This window comes from Meles meles, chromosome 9, assembly GCF_922984935.1.
Source record: "Meles meles chromosome 9, mMelMel3.1 paternal haplotype, whole genome shotgun sequence".
NCBI lineage: Eukaryota > Metazoa > Chordata > Mammalia > Carnivora > Mustelidae > Meles > Meles meles.
Window position 1 is genome coordinate 59,707,852 of NC_060074.1, and position 22,706 is coordinate 59,730,557.

The following is a 22,706-nucleotide window of genomic DNA, read 5'->3' on the forward strand; positions in this document are numbered from 1 at the left end:
GATCTTCAAAAAACCCGCTGCTTATATTTGAGCTTAATTATGTTTCACACTTTAATCTTTGAAACTGAACAATCTATTGATCTCCTGATGCTGTAGTTTGTGGTACATGCAAATAGGTTTCTAGCAATTGAGGGCTTTTTGCAAGTTATATTTTGAATTAGAATTGATTCTAGTTATCTTCTAGAGAAAAGATAGATTTTCATATAGCATGTGGAGTTTGTCAATTTATTTTTCTTAAAAGAAGGTCTGGATGACTTCTGAGATACAGCAGTTTTTACAAAAGACATCCTGTGAACTTCTTGTTTTTGTGCCTTTTTAAAAGTGGTCCTTGAAGATAGGGAACTGGAGGAGTACTTGTAACTACAGTAAGTTTGCCAAACCACTTCCCTTGTAACTCTCAGTTTTCATATACTCATGGCATTTTGTTCCAACATGTTATATTTAATCTTAGAATAAGTATAGATGTTTTGGTATGAGTTGTATAAGATACATAATAAATTTCATTTTAACTTTGGATAATTCATCAGGAAAGAGATACTTGTGGCATCTTAAAAGTTAAAAAAAACAAACAAACCCAAAAACCCCAAAAAACAAAACAAAAACCCCCCACCAAATATACAATTCTAAGTACAATGAGGCCAGCTCTTCATTCTCCTTGTGTGGGTTCTGTGTGTGGAGCTATTACGGATGAAGGGAATCCTGAGTGAGCAAGTACAGAGTGACTGTGTTATAATTGATTATTTGTTTATTATCATATTTTACTTATTATTATATTTATAATTTACTTATTTACTTTTATCATTTTACCAACAGGTACTGGAAGTCAGAAACTCTACCCAAGTGTTGCCAGGTTGGTTAGAGTTTGAGTCCTCCATCCCTTTCCTAGCTATTGAACTTTCCTGATTCCCGGCTTACTGACATGCTGAAGTTAATTCATACGCTTGTTAATGCTCTATAGTTCAGAGAAGTATCTGTACATATGGTAACTTGGCAATTTTCCCACCCCTTGGAGCAAAATGGGATCTCATAGGACTGTCGGCAGTGTGGATGCCGACTGGGTTTCTCCATGTGGCTTTGCATTCAAAGCCTATAACGTGGAAGGAGGGCTACCGCCCAGAGCACCTTTCACCTTATTTCACTCATCATTCTGTACTCAGTACCTAGCATACTTATTAATCAGTACCTGATATGTGTGCATATGTGTTCTCTGTTTGTGGACTCTTCTATGAAATAAAAAAGGAAAATTGATGGATTATGCAAGAATTTTTTGTTTTAATTATATTAGCTACTATATTTTTCCCACTAATTAAAGTATGTGAAGTATCTGTGGAAAAGCTGATAAATGAGGTCATTTGATCAGTTGGGTAATTGTAATGAGCACCTGCACCTGAAGCAACTAAGCCTCCATTAGGATGTCTATGTCAAGTGTCAACTCTTCTGGGTTTCTAAAGCACCTGGTTCGGGTCCTGTGTTATTTTCAAATGCTCTTATCCCCACTTTGCTGATGAAATGAAGCCACTGCACAGTTCTCTGCAATGTCTACAAACTTTCATACAATTACATTAGTAATTTCTTCATTCTCGCTCAGCACAATGCCAGAGATGAATCTCCACCTGTCTCTGGACCCCACTTTTTCCCGATTTCTTGGGGACCTCCCTCCTTTATGTCTTCGACCCTTTCTGGTCCCCTAATTTTTTTCCATCAGCATTTAAACCATGCTAAAATGTTTATTATCTTTCAAAAAAAAATTAAACCTCTATCAACTGCTACCAGCCATCACCCCACCTCTGTCCTCCTCTTCTCAGGCAGGTCTACTGAAAAGATTCTCTTTTTACTTATGTCCTATCAAGCCTAAACTTGCTTCAATCTGGCTCCCACCTCCACTGTTTCTCCGCAACTGGTCTGACCAAGCCAACAGTAATCTCCCTCTTGCTAAATTCATTGATTCAGAGCCGGTATCACTTGACTCTCTGTAGCACTTGACACAGATGAGCCCTCCCTCTTTCCTGGGTTTCTCTCCTGCCTGCATTCTATGAAACCCTACTCTCAAGGTTATTCTCCTTCTGTTCCTCTCTCTGTCTCCTTCATAGGTTCATTTTTCTCTTCCCATTTCTCATGTTGGTATTCCACACAGCTTTATTCCTACTCTGTGGTCTTATCCACTTCCATGGTCTTAGTAACCGTGGATTTCATAAATTAATGACTTCTTGTTCCTCATCTTCAATCCAGTGTCCAGATCCAAAACTCTGTCACTCCAGAAGAGCTCCACTTGGCTATCCCATCAGCACCTCAAGCTCAACATTAAAAACAAAATTCATCATCTCCCCAAAAACATTCTTTTGGCTGTGAATCCCTCTTCCAGTAAAAAGCGTTAATATCAACCCACTTGACCAAGCCAGACATCTAAGCAACATTAATTCCTTCTTTATATTCGTGAGTTTCCAGTTTGATGTATCAATCATTAGGAGACACTTCCTAACCCCCAAGCCTCAGATATAGTACTCTGCTTATGTGCTTTCCTGCTCTTTTTCCTCCATCCTAATCATTTATTCCACTATATTACCCACTCACATGTTTGCATTCTCCATTGATTTATAATCTCCTTGAGGACATGGACCATATCTAATCTGTTCATTTTAAGGATCTAGTTTCCAGCACAATGTCTGACTTAATGTGTTAGGTGCTTAATAAATATCTGTTGTGTAAAGATTTCTGGCACCAAATGCAACAGAAAATGGGTGAGGAAAAAAAAAACCCTGCCGATAAACAGAAGACCTAGCATCAGCTCTAAAAAGCTGCTTATCTGAGAATTATTTGAAATTTCAGGTTCCCTAGCCCAATCTAAGATCCACTGAACTGGAATTTCTGGGGAGGGCCTGAGCATCTGTATTTATAATAAATGTCTCTGGAGAATTTCATCACGAGGCAAGTTTGCAGAACTGTGTTCTAAAAAAATCACATTCTATTCGGGGGTTAGAAAACATATAAATACATATGAGAAATGAGAGTGACATGAGCACTGCACCTATTTTCTAAGTATTGGGTGAAGTAATAACACTTTTGTATGCAGTACTGAAATTGGTTTCTGGCAGGAATAGAAGGATAATAAGAATGTGGAAATTCATGCTCTGAAAAAAGGAAGGCTGACCTTTAGCTGTCATGATAAAATGGGAATCATACATTTATGGGAATTTCCATTAAAACAAAATCTTACAGATTTGAATGTAGTATTGCTTTAAAATGTCTCTTACTGAAGGTTGAGATGAGCCATGCTGAGAAATACAATCTTTTATTCTTAAAGATATTTCATTATTAGACATGAGGTAAACCAACCAACCAACCAACCAACCAACCAACCAAACAACAACAACAAAAAAACCCCACAACTGCAAAATGACACTAAATTCATAGTACCTCTGTTATAATACCTGTCCTGCCCAGAGCTTCTGAATTTACTGTTTTTCCTCATTACCTTATTTTCACCTATTTTAATTGAGCCATTGTGTTGGCAAACTAACCCCTAAGCAGTCTCCTGACTTGTCACCAAAGCTGTCCAGGGAGGATCACAGGCACAAGTCCCGAAGTCCCTCATTATCCCTCGTCTCCCTCAACTTCAACCCTATAACATTGTTCAGTACTAAATCAAAAGCCAACGGGGCAACTGCGGGAAGAGTATGGGCGCAATCACACACTTGGACCACTCTGGTGAGAGCAAAGACGGTCATCTTTGATCTGTGAAGTATTTTGAACCAATATCGCAGATATGGGTTGGAGGAGGACTATCTTGATAACAGCTGAAAATGGGAAAAGCCTCTAAATTTGAGGGATTTCATTCGTAGCAATAGCGTGATGTATTTGTTAGAACAAAAAAGCCAGCGTGATAGTCAGACACCCTCTGTTTTGAACTGGACTTAGATCCAGAATTTGTCTCTAGTTTGGAATGTTGCAATGAAGCAAAAATTCTTATTTGGGAGGGAGGTTGTGCTAAATACCCAAGTTTCCTTCCAGTGCTAACCGCCTGTGTTTTTGATAAGGCTGACTGGAGAAGACAGCATGAATCCCTGTGATATAACTCATCTGTGTTATGCCAGGTTCTTACTGCAAATAATTATTATATTTCACAGGGTCAGATTTGACTCAAAGGATATCCAAGTCTATGTGACTATAGGCTCTTTGACCACAAGATTTCACCTTGTTGGTGTGGGGAAACTGTCTTGCTGCCTCCAGCATAATGTCACCCAGAGTTCAGGATTTTTTTAGACAAGAGCATGCAAGTTAGCGTACCTTGATCAGTGTGGCCGTCGTGAAGGGTGGAAACCGGGAGGCCAGGGCCTGTGCACAGCATGAAAACAAAAACATGCTTTAGCATAACACTGAGTTTCCGATAAGAAACTGGTCATATTTGTGATTAATGTCAAGCTCAAGTATATCTCAATTCTACAGCTACTTTTTTCCCGTGGAGAAGTAAATATCACCTTTTAAGTTACATTTAAACAACACATGAGATCAGTCAAAGAATAGATGTGAGAGAAGAGTTGCTTGTGAGCTTTTCCAGGAGTGATCTTGAATAGCCCAAATCTCATTACACAAATGGCCCACAGGATCTGCCATGATAAATGGCCGTCTGAGAATACATCATGTTGTAAGGGCGAGTTTTAGCTGTGTCTTTATTATCTGACAACCTTCATCAGCACCCAGATGATACTTTCCATCTGGCTTCTTGGTCCAATGTTCATTTTATTTTGGTGGGTGGAACCCATCATCTTCCCCCCTTAAAATCAATAGATGCAGAGATAAATGTATATAGAATCTGTTACCTATAGGCTGTGGTAGGTGACATTCCCTGGGAAAGAGACCCAGAAGTTTGTGGCCCAGAGGTTTTCCTGGGGGGAGTATTAGGATGCTCACTTCTGGGAAAGGAAGGATGGGGTGATGAGGGAGGGTGGGCTTTAGTGTAGTCAAAACACAAACCTTACCAGCCCCCAAAGGGAATCTGGAGCTGAATGGTTGGCAGAATGGCCTCCATGTATCAACATGGCCGACTTTTATATCCCATATTGGAGCAGTCTTTGGATGCGCCATGGGATGAGAGCGATTCCTAGGGTGGGGGCTCAGCTGTGAGCTGTCGGTGGCTACCAGCACTCTCAACAGCTAGTGGAATGAGGGGGGTTCTGGGTGGCACACTAGAGTCCCTCGTACAGAACTCGGGTGCTCTGTGCAGAAACAGGCCATTTTAACAAGATCTACAAAAAATCAAGCACTAATTATCTCTAACTTACTTGAACCATAAGATAAAATAATACCTGGAATTGTACTTTTTAAAAATTTTTTATTTCTGTCAAGTAGGCACCACACTCAATGTAGACCCCAATGGGGGACTTGAACTCAACGATCCTGAGATCAAGACCTAAGCTGAGATCAAGAGTGGGAAGCTTAAATGACTGACCCACCCAGGGGTCCCTTGAAATATACTTTTAAAGGATAGATTTGCTCTGGCAGTCAATGGGTTAAAAGACACATCATGGAGGTTGGGGGTAGAGGTTCATTTGTACTCCTGATGCTTCTTCCTTCTTTGTGGAATATCATTAGAGCAGCACTCTGAATACCAAGCAAGCTGAAGGGGGATAACCTTTCTGATGAGTTCTCAGAAGACCTGGCTATAAGTAACTCCTTCTGCTTTGTTCCTGGCTTCTTTCTGCCTGTTCTTGAAGGGATCCTCAGTGCTCTAAGTGGGACAATGCTGGGGTCTGTGGCGGCAGCCAGTGACTGTCTAGTTGTAGCCGTATTTGTTTAATGGTAATTCTGAGTAACCTTTATAGGTAATAAAGCTAATATTTTAATTTCCTGCCTGACTCCTCAGCCTGACTTGAGTGTGAGGAGAAAGGATATTATTTATTAGGCTTTCCCAAAAAATAATTCTCTATTGTGTGGAGTTTCAAAATTTTATAGAATTTAATTTCAGAGATTTTCATTTTGACCAGCTTTTCTTCAAAGTTATTAGAAGGGACAAACACATATTATATTTTTGGTCAAAATGTAAGGAAATGAAACATGAATCTGAATTTCTTGACTTCAGTTAACCAGCAACCACCCTATGGAATTTTCATGGGTATGCAGCTCCAGTAGTGACAACTAGCATATCTTTTTTGGCCACATTCTGAGACAGACTAATGACTGTCCACTCTGGATACAAATGGCCTGAGAATGTGGTTGCAGTGGCTTAAAAGCCTCAATTGTCTGGAGTCCCTCCTTTGCATTACTTCTGTTTCATCAGCCTCAGGAAGGGGATTTTTACCTATTTAATCCTATTATCTGGGATTTACTCACCATCTCTTGGAGAGTTTGAAGTTACATAATGAGGCTTTACTCTTAGTCCTAAAGGGAAAGATTTCAAGGTTTTTCTTATGATGGCTCAGTGACTCATTTTACTGGAGCTTCAAAAACACCAGACGATGTGATGCTTCCCACACAGTATATTTTTTGCTAAATGGGAAATTACCATACTGCCGAGCAAGAGTGAGTGTGGAAAAGTCAGGCGATTCAAGTTCTAGAAAGGACTCTTCCACCAACTTTTGAGGAGAGCTTAGTCTTTGCTTCCTTATCTTTCCAGTGGGCACTCAGACTCAGGCAGATATTAGGAAAACAAGGTGATATAAAAAATGGTAGAGTGCTTTCAAAAAGGTTTGAAGCATTATACAGATGCAGAATGCATAAAAATATAAACGAATGTATGCAAGTGTAGGGTCACTGAGGTCTCAGTGTGTAAAAATGTCAGCATAAGAATAAGTTTTTTGTTAGGCTTTGCAAAAAGCAATAGGCTTTGACCTTCTTTAGCACCAATGTCCATTCAACCATTATGCATTATGCATAATTATTGTGCAGGAACCATTTTTCTTGGCCTTATGAATGTAAAGATGAAAAGAAAGGAGCCTCTGCCTTCAGGAGAGAAAGACAAACAGATGACTCAGTATAGTTAGTTCAATGATACTAGATGCCTGGCATGTAAAGCTTTCAAATGTTGAAAAATCTGCATGTAATTTGAGTTGGGTTGAAAAATGTTGCATATAATTTGAGAAGGACATTTAATATATATCTTTAAGTGTCATCACCACAATCAGCGCATACAGTCACGGACAACAATCTCTTGGCTTTTCAAAGATGTCATTGTGTCAACATTTTGTGAAAGTAGTTGTATCAAACTGACAACCCATGCCATTCTTAAAGGGACCATATGAGTTAAAATGTTTATTCACTTCCACAGTCAGTTGAGCTGGGGCTGCGGTTCTGGAGCCAGGTGATAGGGATGAGGAAAGTGGCATGACAAGGCAGCCTTCCTTCTAGGAAGTAAAGAATGTGGGGTCTGCCGAAACTGGTCAGGGATCTTCATCGGCCAAAGATTCCATTTGTTCTCTCATCTACCTTCCACTGGGAGTTGATACCAGAAACAGTAGAGTGGCATGTAGTTCATAATAACATTCTCTGTTTGCTGTTCCTCACCAGGGAAACTCAGGGATTAGTTAGGGGGATGGGGTAGAGAACGGAAAAGCAGATATTTCTCAAGTCCGTTTTCCAAATCTCCATGACGCCTACTGAGACCCCAACATATCTCATTGATCTACTGATGCCTAATTTAACCTTTTTCATGGTTTGTCATATGTTCAAGATATAGATGAGGTGTTATGCATAAAATAAAATTATTTGGATGGAAATTATTCACTAAGCTTACACATGGCCTAAAAAACCTGGAAGTATTTGGTCTACTTTATTCCTTATGACTTTTTACTATGTGAATGAATTACTTATATTTCCCTAATTTAGAAAGGACCTACGAGGTGACAAAAGTTTACTTTACATCCTTGCTAAAACTATATCTCAAAGAAATATTGGCCTCCCAGGGAAGGAGTTCAGGTTTTTAGGACATTATTCTTTCCCCTGTCTGTTGGAGTTTGACATTTCTCCAGGCAAATGGGGCCAAAGTCCAGCAACCATTTTAATAGGGATGGCTTCTTTCTGTGATACTGCTCAAGTCTTGCTGTGACAGTGGGTAGCTGGTGTTTGCATATAACGTTAACGTCAGGCTGCTGTGGCACCCGGTCGGCAAGAGCTTGGGATCTGCAGTCAACACCTCCCTGCTCCCATTCTGGCTCCGCTGCTTACCAGCAGTGTGGATCATTTGCAAGTCATTCTATTTCCTCAACTGCAAAATATCGGGATAAAATGCTCTCCAATCTTCCTTTCATTTTTTTCCCCATAAGCGTTAGATAAGATAACATAGGTAAGAGCCTCCATGCATAACAAGTGTTTGATAACCTGTAGTTTAGGATTGATCAGAGGACGATGGTGACAAGGATGACAACATTGGCCGTGGGGTGGTGGAGCTCGTGGCGGGTCCTTTACCTACCATAGCAGACAAGTGCATAGTACTTGGCGTAGTCACTGAAACTTGCTGTGTAATATTGGCACCTTTCTTTCCTTAGATGGCAAGTAATGCACTTTTTGCTTGGAGGATAGCTTCCAATGCTAATTCTAGAGGAAAATGAAAATAAAACTAAGCTGAAATTTTGAGATTGTATTTATCAAAATGTACTACTCCATGTAAAATGACTAATTTACATATTGACATCAAACCCACTCTATTTTTCTCTTGCCAATATCATTTAAAGTGAAGGGGAATTACAGTATTTTGATGTAGCCTGATTTTCAATCATCTTTGCCTGAAGAGGCACAAGCCTTGAGAGAGAAGCCCTTTGGTTTCTCTGGGGTGAGAGAAATAGCTAACACCTTGAATGGGAGTGAGGTAACCACTTCCCATAGCCATTCATCCCTTACATCTTACAGAGTGCTTGGCAATGCATAGTTCTTCATCTTCCCATCTCTCTTTTTGTACTCCCATGCAAAACATGCAAGGAAAGTCTGGCAGTCTCACCAAGAAAGGGGTCGCTGTTCTTATCATATATCTGGAAGGGGAAATCAGTCATAAGCAAAGTGGAAATTAAAAAAAGAAACAACATAGTTTTTAAGTGCCTCCTGTGCCTTTCAATCCTTTCTGAAAGAAGTTTAGGGTCAGGGAAGCTCTTCCCGGGAATGCTTCCCCCCACCACATTCTTACACAAGCCAACTATACTTACCATTTTGGACCCACCCTCTCCCCAGCAAAGCTTCTTCATGGCTCTTGAGTGGGATGACTGGCTTTAACATACAGACTTCCAGACCTGACCCCAAACCCTCAGAATCAGATTCTAATCTGGGGCAGACTAGATGGTATGATGATGCCAGGACAGGTCATGGTCAGAGTCTGTTGTGGCTGGTAAAATAATTTGCTCCTCCAGTATTCCTTCTGCTGCTGCCCTTGACCTTGCCTGGGGCATGGTCAAGGGGAGCCAGAGACATGCTAGCACCACAGAGGGCTTCTCTCCAATAGATAAGAAGTCATGAGGGGCGCCTGGGTGGCTCAGTGGATTAAGAAGTCATGATCCAGGAGGGAGCAGAGGAATGCAGCAGGGGGAAAATTCCTTATTTCCTTGGTTACAGTTCATATTCACGTTCACATTTTTGTCTAATCTTAGAATGTTAGGTAAGCAGTTAACAGTAAGGGGGCTAGGTCAGCATGCCCAGGTACAAAATTCTGGCTCTAACAATATCACCTGCCTCCTGAAGTTGTGGGGATTAAATGAAATTACCAATGAAAAGTAGATAACAAGGTGCCTGACATATAGCAAACTACCAGCCCATGGTAACTCTGACTTCTACTTCTATATTTGGAGAGGGCTATAAAGGGCACCATTCCAATCACCCAGGGGCCAACTGGGCCAACTTAAACACTAATTTAGGGACAGAGATGAATTCCTTCCAATAGTAATAGGCTTCTGCCAAAGTGAGCCATATTAAAAGAAATCACATGAAAAGGCAATAGCCACAAGACCTGGGACATAGTAGGGACTTAGTAAGTGGCTGCTAAATGGATGAATGTCCTCAATTACATCTAAATTTAGTTGAAGTATTTAGTATCATGCTTATATCAGCATTAGAATCTCTTGACTTTTTCTCTGAAAACATTTTGAATTAACTAATATTTGGGGGTGTACATAAATTTTTTAAAGATTTATTCATTTTTTGAGAGAGAGAAAGTGCATGTGCACGCATGCGCAGGAGGAGGGGCAGAGAGAGAACGAGAGAGAGAATATCAAGCAAACTCCCTGCTGAGTGCGGACCTCCCCCCCCCCCAAGGCAGGGCTCAATCTCACAACCCTAAGATCCTGACCTCAGCCAAAACCAAGAGTTGAAGGCTTAACCAACTGAGCCACCAGATGCCCCAGGGAAGTGTATATATTTACACTGATGTGGTGTACGATTCTCTAAATGTTTTACCTTGATTCACATATAATTTTTATTACATTTCAGGCTTTAAAAAATATTCTGCATATCCAAATGCCTCTGACAGATTTTCACTCAAATATTAATGTATAAAATATTAGAATGTATTGACATAAATTACCTATAGATATTTCTTCTTCCAGGGTAGCCTTCAAATTCATTGCTAGAATAAAACCTGAAAATATATTTAGAAGTTATCAAATAAGTATTGATAACTAAATGCTGACAGAATTGTTAGTATTAATACTAATAGGGTAAACAGTAGAGTCCAATGTGCGTCTAATGAAACTATTATTTGGCACTACGTAGATAAATCACTGCTGTTTATAACTCTGAATGTTATGTACTTACTCTCACTTTCAAATCATAAGAGAAAGATTAAATTATGTTGAATATTCCTTTTTTTATTATAGGTATATTGATTCATTAGTTACGAGTTACACGGAATAAGGTAGGATATTGACTGATGTCACCTCCTTCCCGATCCATGACAGTTTACTGGGCTCTCTGGGCTATATTAATTTTGTCCATGATTCTGAAGACATTTTGAATTTGCTTTACAGAAGCTCCGACAACAGATGAATTTGTTACAAATTCAGAAATGCATCCACGCTACAACACCACACAAAGAGCCATGTTAATTTACCCAGATGCAAAAGAAGTCACAAGAGAACATACTTGTTACTTAAGTATCTGGGTCCCAGTTCTAACCTGTCTTAATATAGCCGTGAAGTGGGAAATCCAATTTAGTGGCATGATTTTCACTCCTCTGTGAGTTCATCTGAATATCACGAAGTAACTGTCTTTTTTTTTTTTTTTGGCCGGGGGGGAGGGGTGAGGGAGAGCATAATGGAGTGTAGAAAGTCAGGTTCGGTTGCCCATTTTTAATTCTTAGGACTGCTCAGTGGCCCAGGAGCTTCTATGTCTTTACTGTCATAAACACCTCATTATCCCCGAGTAGAAAGAAAAGGTAAGAGAATGCAAATCACTCCTAGGAGTAACTGTGTCTTCTAAACCAGCAGCCTTCCGAGTGCGGTGACTAACGTCACATGACTCCAGCCCAGGGAACGATCACTTGCACTTCTGTTCCGCACATCATCATCTCAAACCACCAGTGAGCAAACTACTCCGTGTCTTTTCTAAGCAGCCCCCCACGGCTTTCCTGTTCTGTCAGAGACTTCACGGTTGCCTTCATCTAATCCTGGCGACCGAGTCCACTTTGCCTTTCCTTCCCTTTTCCTTCACTGCCACGAAGTCAGCTGTCTTGTTCATCCTCCACCTGTCCTTAAGGCCATGTGCCCTTCCTCTCATTCATTTAACAGACGTTTACTGAATTCCAGCACTGTGTCAGACATTATGCTAAGCACTAAGGACACACAAAAAAAGGGGCATAGCTTTTCCTTCCAAGAGTCTGTATCTCATTGTCACCGTTCTAGTTCAGTCAGTCCCCCATTTTGCAGGCTGCAATTAACACCATCACTGGGTCTTCCTGCCTTCGGGTTTCCCCTACCTCTGTTTCTACTTCACAGTATGTGGTAGGAAGTAATTGTTCAAAAAATGATAGCTGTTACCGATAATGATCTTAAATTTTTATAACAGTGAATCACTACCAAAAAATGTCTGCATTTACGGGCTGCCCTTTATGGATTTTTGAAGCTTGTTCCTTTCTTTGAGTGATGAAGAATAAAATTTGTGTTTAGAAGGAGTTGTTATTTTTAAAATGTTATACTTTAATTATCTACCAAGTATCACAAGAGACATGACCGCTTACTAAATATTCTTTCCTGAAAGAACTCATGTTAACTAGCTGTTAAAGAATGTGCAGTCTTCACGAAACGACAGCGACTGACTAACGTACAGAGTAAGTAACCAAAAATGTTCTTAACGAAGAGGTGGTACAGTATCATTTGTGTGTCCATCAGTGCCAATTAAAACCTGAATGGTGCATCATGCTTCATGCAATACTTACAGTGAATCCTGTGTTACTCTGAATATATTTATGGCCTCCCACTTGCCACTTGTAATTTGAATAGCATTTTCCTATAAAAAGACAAACATTATGTTGTGTGAAGCTGAGCGTTATTTGAGCAACCTCAAGTGAATGATCTTTGAGGAGATAAATCTTGGAAGGAACATACCACAGTGTCTTTGATATAGTGAATATGTTTGTAGCCATCCTTGTCGCTAAATATTTTGTAGTACGAAATGGCATCATAGCTGAAAACGGGTGTTGAAACAAAGAACTGGAAGAAATGAACAGAGGTTATGTTCAAAAGACAAACCAAACTAAAACTATAGATTTTTTTGTTGTTGTTGTTAAAAGCAATGGATAGTTAGGATTATAGGAACCAGAACGTCTTGCTTCCCCGGCCTTCTATCACTCACAGCTGAAATCCTATTCTTTCAGATAGACAGCTTTCCTAGGGATTCCAACAGGCATTTGCACATTCCAACTGCTGCTTAATTGCTACTACATAACGCTGTGTTTATAATGTTTAATTTGGAATGAATGTCTATGCTTGGAGATAATGTGGTTTGAAATAGAGTTAAAAGAATCACAAGTGAGTGTTGATATCTAGTCAAGTCAAACTTTAAAATGTGGTATTTGACCAAAGTATGAGTCATGAAGGCTGATAGTTCTTTTGATTTTTGATTTGTCTTATGCCAACCACCTAATGCCAATGACTCAATGAAGACATTTTAAACATGAAAATATCATGGCCTGCTAGCCACAGTTTTTAATGTTGGAAAGAAGCTTCTAGAACTTTCAGACTTGAGATAAAATTGTTTCCCCAGCTAAGGCAAGTAGGAGGTTTACTCCTTGAGCTCAGGGAGCCAAGCAGGCCTCGTTGCCTGTCTCTGACCTCTTCCCAGGGCCCCCACTGGCCACTTGCTGGGAACTGCTGAAGGACCGAAGGAGTCTCTGACACTCAGCTTACCTGTGCTCTGGAACAGAGCAAGTAACACCTCTGCATTCGGAATGGTATAGAGAACTAAAGTCCTGCAAATGTACTCACACCCTATTTCAGCTAGTAGTTCCACCATTAAAAAAATAACCATCAACTCAACGTAATAAAAAAAAACAAAAAACATTCATTTCAATTGAAAAAAAAATGGCAAAAACAAAAACCTTATCTTAGATTTGTTGGCTTTGTTGTCATTGAGATGTGGAAGAAAGGCAAAAAACGGCCACAGGAAGGAAGAGCTGCTCTGCATCCCCCAGTAGAGATTCCCACAAATAATCCCAAACCAGTTGTCTCTAGCCAGAAGTGCTTCCTTCAGAACTGACCAAGGGACAACAACCAAACTACCAGTATCTTTTAGTTGCTGTAGGCTTTTTAAGTGAAGGCTCCATGTGTGATCTGATAATTGATGCTTTTTGATAAAATTGATGGTTATGGATGCATATTAAAATGTCATTTATTTGAGTTTGGTGTCTGTAGTGGTCTAAAGAACATTCTCCAAAATTCATTTGAACCCAGAATCTCCAGTGGTGACTATTATGGACTGAATGTTTCTATCGCCCCCAAAATTCAAATTTTAAACCCTAGCCCACCACAAGGACGGTATTAGGAGGTGGGACCTTTGGCAGGTGATTAGGATGAGGTCATAGGGTTAGAGCCCCTCTGAATGGGACTAATGCCCTCACAAGAGTCACCAGAGAACTGTCTTTCCTTGCTCTGTTTCTACCATGTGAGGATTCAAGAAGTTGGTGGTCTGTAACCCAGAAGAGAGCTCTCACCAGAACCCAACCTGGCTGGCACCCTGACCTAGACTTTCAGCCTCCAAAAGTGTGAAAAATCAGCTTCTGTTGTCTCTAAGCCACTCAGGCTATGGCACTTTGTTTTAGCCCCCCAGATGGAGGAAGACCAAGGTAAGAACTGAGATGCGATTATATTGGGTTAGGGTGGGTGGGCCCTGAATCCAGTCTGGCTGGTGTTCTCATCAGAAGAGAGAACACCACTAGACACACAGGGACACGGGGAAGAAGTCTACGCGATGGTGCAACAGAGATGGGAGAGACGTAACTGCAAACCGAGGAAATCCAAGGACAGCCAAGGGCCACCTGTATGTAGCTGGAAGAGGTGAGAAAGAATTCTTCCCTGGGAGCTTCAGAGGGAGCACGACCCTGCTGACACCTTGACTTTGGACTTACAGCTTCCAAGATGGTGACAGAGTGAATTTCAGTTGTTTCAAGCCACCGAGTTTGTGGTGGTTTGTTGCGGCAGTCTCAGGAAACTAATACACCCTAAGTCTTATCACTCTGGCATAGAATGGATGTCTTTCACCAAATGAAAAGTGGAATATGGAGAATCTGTTTCCTTATATGATTCCTTTGTTAGTTTCATTAATCATAAGACCAGACTCAGTGGGACTTGGGGGATTGGGACTAATGCCCCTAAATGAAATTGAGAGAGAAAAGGGGGCCCAGGGAAAAGAGATTCTGGCTTGTAATTTTGTGGATGGAATTTCATTAGCATAGGTCGCCATGACAAGCCATTCTTCATTTCAGAATGAAGCTTTGCCTATGGAAAAATAATGATATACCTACTTAGTGATAGCCATTTCACAATGCCTCCCTCTCACTCCTCAGGTTGAAAGACAAAAACCAGTGCTACATTGTCTAAATGGACAATTCCACTAAAATGGAACCAGGGTCACAAAATATTTTAAGATGCCAGAGTAAAAACATACACTCCTCACACCTTCAGATAGTAAGGAACTGTAAAAAAGGTTTTGTTCTAGATGAAGACTTAAAATTTCATTTTCATTGAAAAAAATAAGAGGGCAGCGTGTTATGTTTTAAGATATGAGAATCAGGTGAACAGGAAGAGTATCTCTGCTAAGCAAAGACTGTTATCTTCTCCCCTTTTATTGCACATGTTGAAGACAGCTGCTTTAGATGAACGGGTAACTCAGGTGAGCTAAAGAGAGTGTGAAATATTTCCGCCTTCACTTTCCCAGAGCTGGGTCCATCACGCATCCCGAGTTAAGTGGTTTGAGCAGCAAGTTACCCAGACCCTAGATAAGCACCCATAACTAGGTGGTCCTCAGTTTTAACAGGGCCTTTTCACAGCCCTTCTCTGTGCTTAGATTTTCTGATAAATTACTCACCACTATGTGCAAAGCCATTTCAAATATTGTACTTGGAAAGTAAGATTATTTACCACCAGATAACTTCTTGCCGTGGCTGTGGAACAACCCTGAGGTCCTACTTAGCAAAGGCTGATACCTAAACGGAGTCCGCATTTGGTGAAAAGCACAGACTTCCAAGCATCGAGTAGAAAACTCATTTTTCTGGCAACCAAATGCGGCCAGCTTTATTTGTGAAACAAGGAAATAAAACCTCACCTAAAAGTTAAAAAAAAATACAAACCCAAAACAACCCTCATTTTTTCTGAACAAAGGGATTTTGCCAACAGCTAAGGGAGGTGTAGTGTATTGCTTACTTATTTTAAAATGCTTTAAATGTGGCTTCGCACTCTGAGTTGTACACTTTTAGTGCCTGTTTTCCAAATTTTAATAACTTAATCCTAGGTCCTTTGATTAAGTTTCTTTCTTTCTTTCTTTCTTTTTTTTTTTTTTTTTGTCTGTTGTCTACAGGACAAGAAGAAATTAGTTTGAAATGAACTTCTTGTTGTTATTTTTCTGATCAAATACCAAAGGAGATGTTAGGTTATTTCCCCCAAATTAAGACACTGAATATCTCATGCTGGAGGAGAGAAAGTTATAGGTAAAGTTCCATTTGCGAGTTCTGTGCCTGCAGCTAACGGGTGCATTGCTTTATCCCAGTCATTTAATCTCACGCCTCTGATTCACAGGCGGTTTCCAAGTGTTTCTCAGTTTAAATTTCCTTAATAAATTCTAAAGGAACAACTTTTCTAAAATTGCTCTTTAATTTTATAGTAACATGGCTAGCCTGTGAACTTTCTCTAAAAACTTCATTAATATTACTTGAACAAATGTCTGAAAGACATACATATTTCTAGGTTATTCCTGGGTAGTTTTATTAAGCCATTGGTTTGATTATAGGTCAAAGGAAGCTATCCAGAATATTATGACATATGAGTTATGAGCATATAAAGTTATGGCCTGAGTTTCAAAAGACATCTCAAAACTTACAACATCTAATGAATGGCCTCTTCAAAGCAGCTGCCTTTGGAGAATGTGAGCTTATTCTTGACAGCTATCAGTGCAAAGATTTTCTGACAATACCTCTTCCGGTGTTTAGAAAATTTACAGACTACTGGGTAAATTTTAAGAGATCAAGATGAGTACATGAAAAAATAATTTTTCTCAATAGAGTTCCAAAGCTACAGACATTAAAACGATCTAGCACAAAATCATATGTTGCAGATAAATAAGGCACTGTTCACTAGATTTATTTTGGCATGATTTTTTAAAAATAATTTTTTATTTAATGTAAGGATCTCATCTTCCTTTGAAGGATATGGATGTGCCTCCACTGAGGGTAGGTAATTAAAACAATGTTCTATTGCTTTAGAAGGCAATTAATTAATTAATCGATCCATTCATCCAGCTCATTTGCGGAGGTTGCAAGGCCCGTTCTATCTAGATTGTAAAAATTGATAAGATACAAATGTTGAGGGATGCCTGGGTGGCTCAGTGGGTTAAAGCCTCTGCCTTCGGCTCGGGTCATGATCCCAAAGTCCTGGGATCTAGCCTTGCATTGGGCTCTCTGCTCAGCGGAGAACCTGCTTCCTCCCTCTCTCTCTGCTTGCCTCTCTGCCTACTTTTGATCTCTGTTAAGTAAATAAATAAAATCTTTAAAAAAAATGTTGATTCTAAGATGCTTATAAATAAGAGATTTCAAAAGATGCATTCTAAAATATTTCAGAGTATTTTGAATGCTGGTAACATTTTCAGGTGTGGATTCCTGAAATCATGTCTTTGAGAAGACTGTTGGCATCATTGCTTATCTATTTGTAAAATCATATCATTCATGTTATTCTGCAGTAACTCCAGCTATGTTATCATTATGGAGAATACAACCAAAGGACGTCTTCAAGTATTCTTCTCTGCCTTCAGTCTCTACGGGAAATTTTATAATGGGAGTGAACTCATAGATTAACTTCCCCTTTCCTCAAGTTTTCAAACAATGATCTAGGAATTACCTTTTTTGAAGATGAGCTTCAGATTGACCAACATTCCAAAAATTAAGAAAATCCTGTGCTTTTACTGAATACTCCTGATTTTTCTCGTGTTACTTATCACAGTGGCAGAGTGAACTCAAATAGGACTTCCCCATTTCTTTTCCTCAAGTACACACCTATCCTTGTTACCTTACCATTTCAGAATATAACTTACACTTACTGTATGGAATTAGTAAAGTAACTACTCTCAAGTTAATGAATAAAACTGAAATATCTTTAAATGAAGACAGAGTTATATATGTAAGCTAATATTGCTAAATCCAGAAAAGTGTACAAAAAAGAGTTTTTAATATCTGATGATTTTTACTTTACCATTTACCTTCTTTCTACACACCTTAACTTGAATTTTTATGAGTTATCATCTTACAATTGACTCTAAATTCTTTATTGTCCTTATATCACGAGTTAATGTGTTAAACAAGGTCCTAAAATTTTCCCTTGTCTTTGCATGTGCCACTCAGAGAAACTGTGTGTTTTGTTTTGTTTTTAAATCCAAATGTGAGTTAAATTCAATATGCTTGTATGAAGTGGCAGTGAAGTGTGTATGAAGTGTGTATGAAGTGAACATTACGTTCACTCATTCTCTGTCCTATTGTGTATTCTTCATGGGATATTAGGCACAAGTAATAATTTTGTAAAACGTGATTTTTTTACACTAAAAATTCTCACAAATTACTGAATAAACCTATCCTGAAAACTCTACATGTAAGTGATAAAAAAAAAGCCATAACAAAAACACATGTTTTCCTATTTGGTACCACTTAAAGACTGGAAAAAAAGATATAATTCACTTACTCATTTCAGTTTATATGAAATTTAATAAAGGTAGATTATCTTTAAATGACTAAGAATATCAGTATATTTGGTTCTTCTGGCTTCAAATGGCTAATAATTATTATTTTAAGCCGATCAGGAATTATGATCCCTTTTGAAAAAATAATCTTTATTTGTTTAATAAGAGCATTAGTTATGAATATCAGAGAGTCAATTAAAAAGCTAAGGTTGGGACATGAGGAATATGGTTAGTTCTCAACAGAATTTTAAATATATAGACATTAAAATTGTCTGGCACAAAATTGCTGAAAGGACCACTACCTTTATTGTTGTTGTTTTTTACCTTGTTATTTTTTTCTATGAAACAAGTAGTGCCAATTTGGATACATTTGAAATAGTCCTTAGATAGCTGAGAATCTGCCAAGCAACATTAAAATATAAGGAAAATATAGCAAAATCATACTCCACCAGCCCATCCAGTTCTGCTTTCTTCTATATGCTCCTGGGTCTAAAAGAAAGATCACATCAAGCATACCATCAGGAGAACAGTTTTTCCTAAATACGATCTGGGCATTTGAACCAGTTAAGCTGCCTACACAAACTGTACTATTGTAATCGAGTAACTTCACACTTGAGTTTAAGATGACCATATTCAAAATCTTATACATTAGCACTATTGCATACCCATGAGTAATCTAAAAGCTGGATCTTATGCAAACCTTTAAGAATTCTGGTTTAATTTTCCATAAGGCAGTGCCTAGAATTATTACGTCTGTGGAAGCCTAGCACAACCTAAGCACTTGGTGTTATGTAGTTTAAAAAGTTATTTCACAGTGGAATTTAGGTTAATTTTTTTTCTTTTCTTAGTCTTATTAAGCAGATAGAAATCTTAAAATGTGCACTAGATCTTATTTTGGTGCATATTTTAGCATAATACCATCAATCATTTATTGAACAAAATTTAGTAAGCCTAATTGGCTTTCCTAGACAAACATTTAGAGAAAGAACATTCTAGGTGAAATGAACAACACAGAGACCAGGCCAGCTTAGTAGGCCACAAGTGTGGTTCAATATGGCCAAGGGGAGGGTAACTATTGAAAAGAGTTGAAGATGAGGAAAGATGAAGGGGTATCAGAAAGATCCTGGAGAAACTCTGATGTCATCCTAGGAAGTTTGGACTCCACCACTGGGTAAATCCTTTGAAGGATTTCAAAATCTCAATTTGGGAAATATAATTGCAAACATGATACAGAGAATGGATTGGAAGTGAGTAAGACAGAAAAAGGCAGAGAGATCAACTAGAAGGCTGTTGTAATGCTTGGAAAAAAGATGATAAAAGCCTACATCTGGGTATTAAGAATGAGGACAGACCAGAGAAAATGTAGCCAGAGATACTTAAAAGTTCAAATCCTCAGAATAAATTTGAGGGGCAAATGGTAACCAAAACCTCTGGTATAGATAAAAGTCACTGAAAGAATAAGTTGAGGGTTGTAGCAAAGACTCTAAGATTATCAGCAATCATTTCCTCTTTTTGCTAGGACAAGCTGCAGTTCCCAGGCCTCCTTCTTGTAGGATGTGGTCATGTGATAAGTTCTAACCAATGGTGTGTCAGTAGAAGTGATTCATTCCACTTCAAGGCCTAACCTATAAAAATCTCTTATACATGATCCTCTATTCCCTTTTCCATCCCCCAACTGGATGCTGGTGTTCAGGTTTGAATGACTTTGGACTAGCCTTAGAAGTCACTAGATAAGATAGCAGAAATGCCATCCTCCTGAGCACCCCATCTCCCACCCCTCACCATTCCCCACTCACCTGGACTCACTAGTAGGTAGTTACATGAACGTGCAAAACATTTCTATTATCTTAACCCACTGAATTACTGGAAGGGCTTTACTGCTGTTACAGCAGTTAGCCTATCTTGCAAATATAAGATAATTTGGAGAATAATAAGATTTCTAGAGGACAGAAAAAGAAGAGCTGGAAACAGAAAGAACAGTCAGTGAAGAAGAAAGAGAACCATGAGAAAAGGTACTGTCATAAAAAGCAAGGAAATAATAAATCTTAAGGCACAGCTTTGTTGTCTAACTCAACGCTTTGTTGTTCTTAAATCTGAAAATGTGTTCCATGTACTTATCAAATTATTTTGAAACAGTGGTTGTTTTGAAATCCTAAGGTTAATTAAACCTGGTATTCTAAATTTAATCACTGTTTTGGGCCATAAAACTAAAGCTTATATTCCAAGGAATTCCGCATCTCCTTGAATAAGCATCTTACATATTCTGTCAGTTTGGATTAAAGTTGTCCCTGATTTTGATAAATTAGAATTTCAGATTCCAAAGCAATTGCTGTTTTTAAATGGCTTTTTTTTTTGAAAACTAAAAATTGTATCTAAATGACTGATCTTATAGTTTTAAAGTAATAAAATTAAAGTAATAATTCCTCACACCTAGATTTAATAAAAACATTGGAGATATATTCCTCCAAAGCTGATTTATCATACGGATGGTTTCTAATTAACTACCACAATCAAGCTTATTCTTTTCTCCCCCCCCCACCATGCTACTGCATTAAAGCCAAAATCTTTCTGTTTTGTATATCAAAATATAAATAAGATAAAAATAAGCTTCTAGCATATTCCATCAAAATTAGTCAAGCGTCTTACAGAGTAGTGATTTAAAAAATATTTTTAGCCCGAGTAATGTTGACTATTATAGTCCTGATATATTTCCAAATAGATTCATATGACTCTTTTCTTGCAAAACATAGTGTCCTAATTTCAAGATGGAATTTAGTGATTTACTTTGATTGCTCTGTGTGCTTTTTTTCTTGCTTTATAAAATAGGTTTATTCTATATTTGGTTTAACGAAACATGTCTTCATAATTAGAAATCTTATGAAATGTATCCATCAAATTTCCTATTTAAAGAAAACATTTTGTATTTTCCTATTTAAAGAAAACATTTTGTATTTCTTAGTCTCTAATATGAGCACTTAGGACAGGCTCGTTTTAAAGCTTCTAGATGCTGAAGTACTTGTCTAACTCATTAGTTTAACAGATTATGTTTGGATTTGAACAATAGAAACAATTAAAACTCAACAGTAAATCTGTGCCTAATTTTCAAGGTTTTTTTCCCTCCCTAAAATTACCACAGTATAGAGTGCTCCCAAGATAACAGGAGAGCAGGATAATTTCATGTCATAGTCTCAGCTATCCACATGGAGCACTGGGTGTGGTGCATAAACAATGAATTTTGGAACACTGAAAAAAAAATTTAAAAAGAATAAAAATTGGGGGGGATATTTGGCTTTCTTTTGATAATATCCATTTCCTATGAAATTTTTGTTTTTCAATTTTGACACTGAATAGAACATAGCACAATTTGCTTTTCTTTCTCTCTTTCTTTCTTTCTTTCTTTCTTTCTCTTTCTTATAGAACACATCTATTTCCCTAATAGGCCCATCTTATCTTTTCATCCTCCTTATGTTGGGTTTTTTGACTGCCAATTGTATCTTCTCAAAAGGACAGATTCCTATCCTAACTCAGAACCACTCATCTTATTTCTCCAATGTTACATTGTTTCAGTTAGTGGTTTTCTCCATGCAGTATCAGTGCTAATGCTATCTAAGAAAACAAGGATTCTCTTATTTAATTAAAACAATGAACTCTGAATAAAGAGGTTTTTTGTTTGGTTTGTTTTGTTTGTTTTGTTTTGTTTGTTTGTTTGTTTGTTTTTTCCAAAGGATCAAGAGTTGAATGAGGCAATTCTGGCCTTATAATACAAAATATTAACTACAGATAAGTACACTTTCATCTTCACACTCTCATATACTTTCATCTTCAGAAATACACCTCTGTGGCTTTACTATAACCTACCTTTGGACAATCCCATGTCTGCCAACCATCCCTGAAGTCACATATAGACAGAACCGAAACGTTCTGGATTCTTTTTAGCCACTGCAAACATATCCGTTCATCAGTAACCCATGTGAGCCAACTGAAATAATAATCACTGCAAAAAAGCAAAACAGAGAGTCACAACCATAAATCAGCATCACGTCAAATAATTTAAGTTCTGTTTTCTAAAGGATGTATTTTATTATAATGAAATATTTATTCCATAGATAAGGAGGGTAAAACTTTTCCTTCTCTACAGAGAAGGCTTAAATATGCTTGCTGAATTGTTTTTATTTAGTTTATTTTTTAAAAAGAGATAGAGTGCAAGTGAGCCCAGGGCAGGTGTAGGGGCAAAGGGAGAGGGAGGGAGAGAATCTGAAGCAGGCTCCTTGGCTGGTGCAGAGCTCGATGTGGGGCTCCTTATAGTTCATGACCTGAACCAAAATCGAGAGTCAGATGCTTAACTGACTAAACCACCCAAGCAC

The 22,706-nt window shown here is 38.4% G+C and overlaps 1 protein-coding gene across 5 annotated transcripts in view; it reads right to left on the bottom strand.

Annotated features, from left to right (window-relative positions):
- LOC123951175 (fibroblast activation protein alpha) overlaps positions 1-22,706 on the bottom strand; it is a 74,108-nt gene that overhangs the window by 19,248 nt on the left and 32,154 nt on the right. For 4 of the 5 annotated variants that reach the window (XM_046019897.1, XM_046019895.1, XM_046019896.1 and 1 more), the window contains 7 exons: positions 22,201-22,336; positions 18,787-18,831; positions 12,513-12,617; positions 12,344-12,414; positions 10,496-10,549; positions 8,402-8,526; positions 4,285-4,332 (listed from right to left, as the gene is read on the bottom strand). In XM_046019897.1, the coding sequence (XP_045875853.1) occupies positions 4,285-4,332; positions 8,402-8,526; positions 10,496-10,549; positions 12,344-12,414; positions 12,513-12,617; positions 18,787-18,831; positions 22,201-22,336 (584 nt within the window). The remainder of the gene's footprint in view (positions 1-4,284; positions 4,333-8,401; positions 8,527-10,495; positions 10,550-12,343; positions 12,415-12,512; positions 12,618-18,786; positions 18,832-22,200; positions 22,337-22,706) is intronic. The other variant, XM_046019898.1, reaches the window with a different exon arrangement.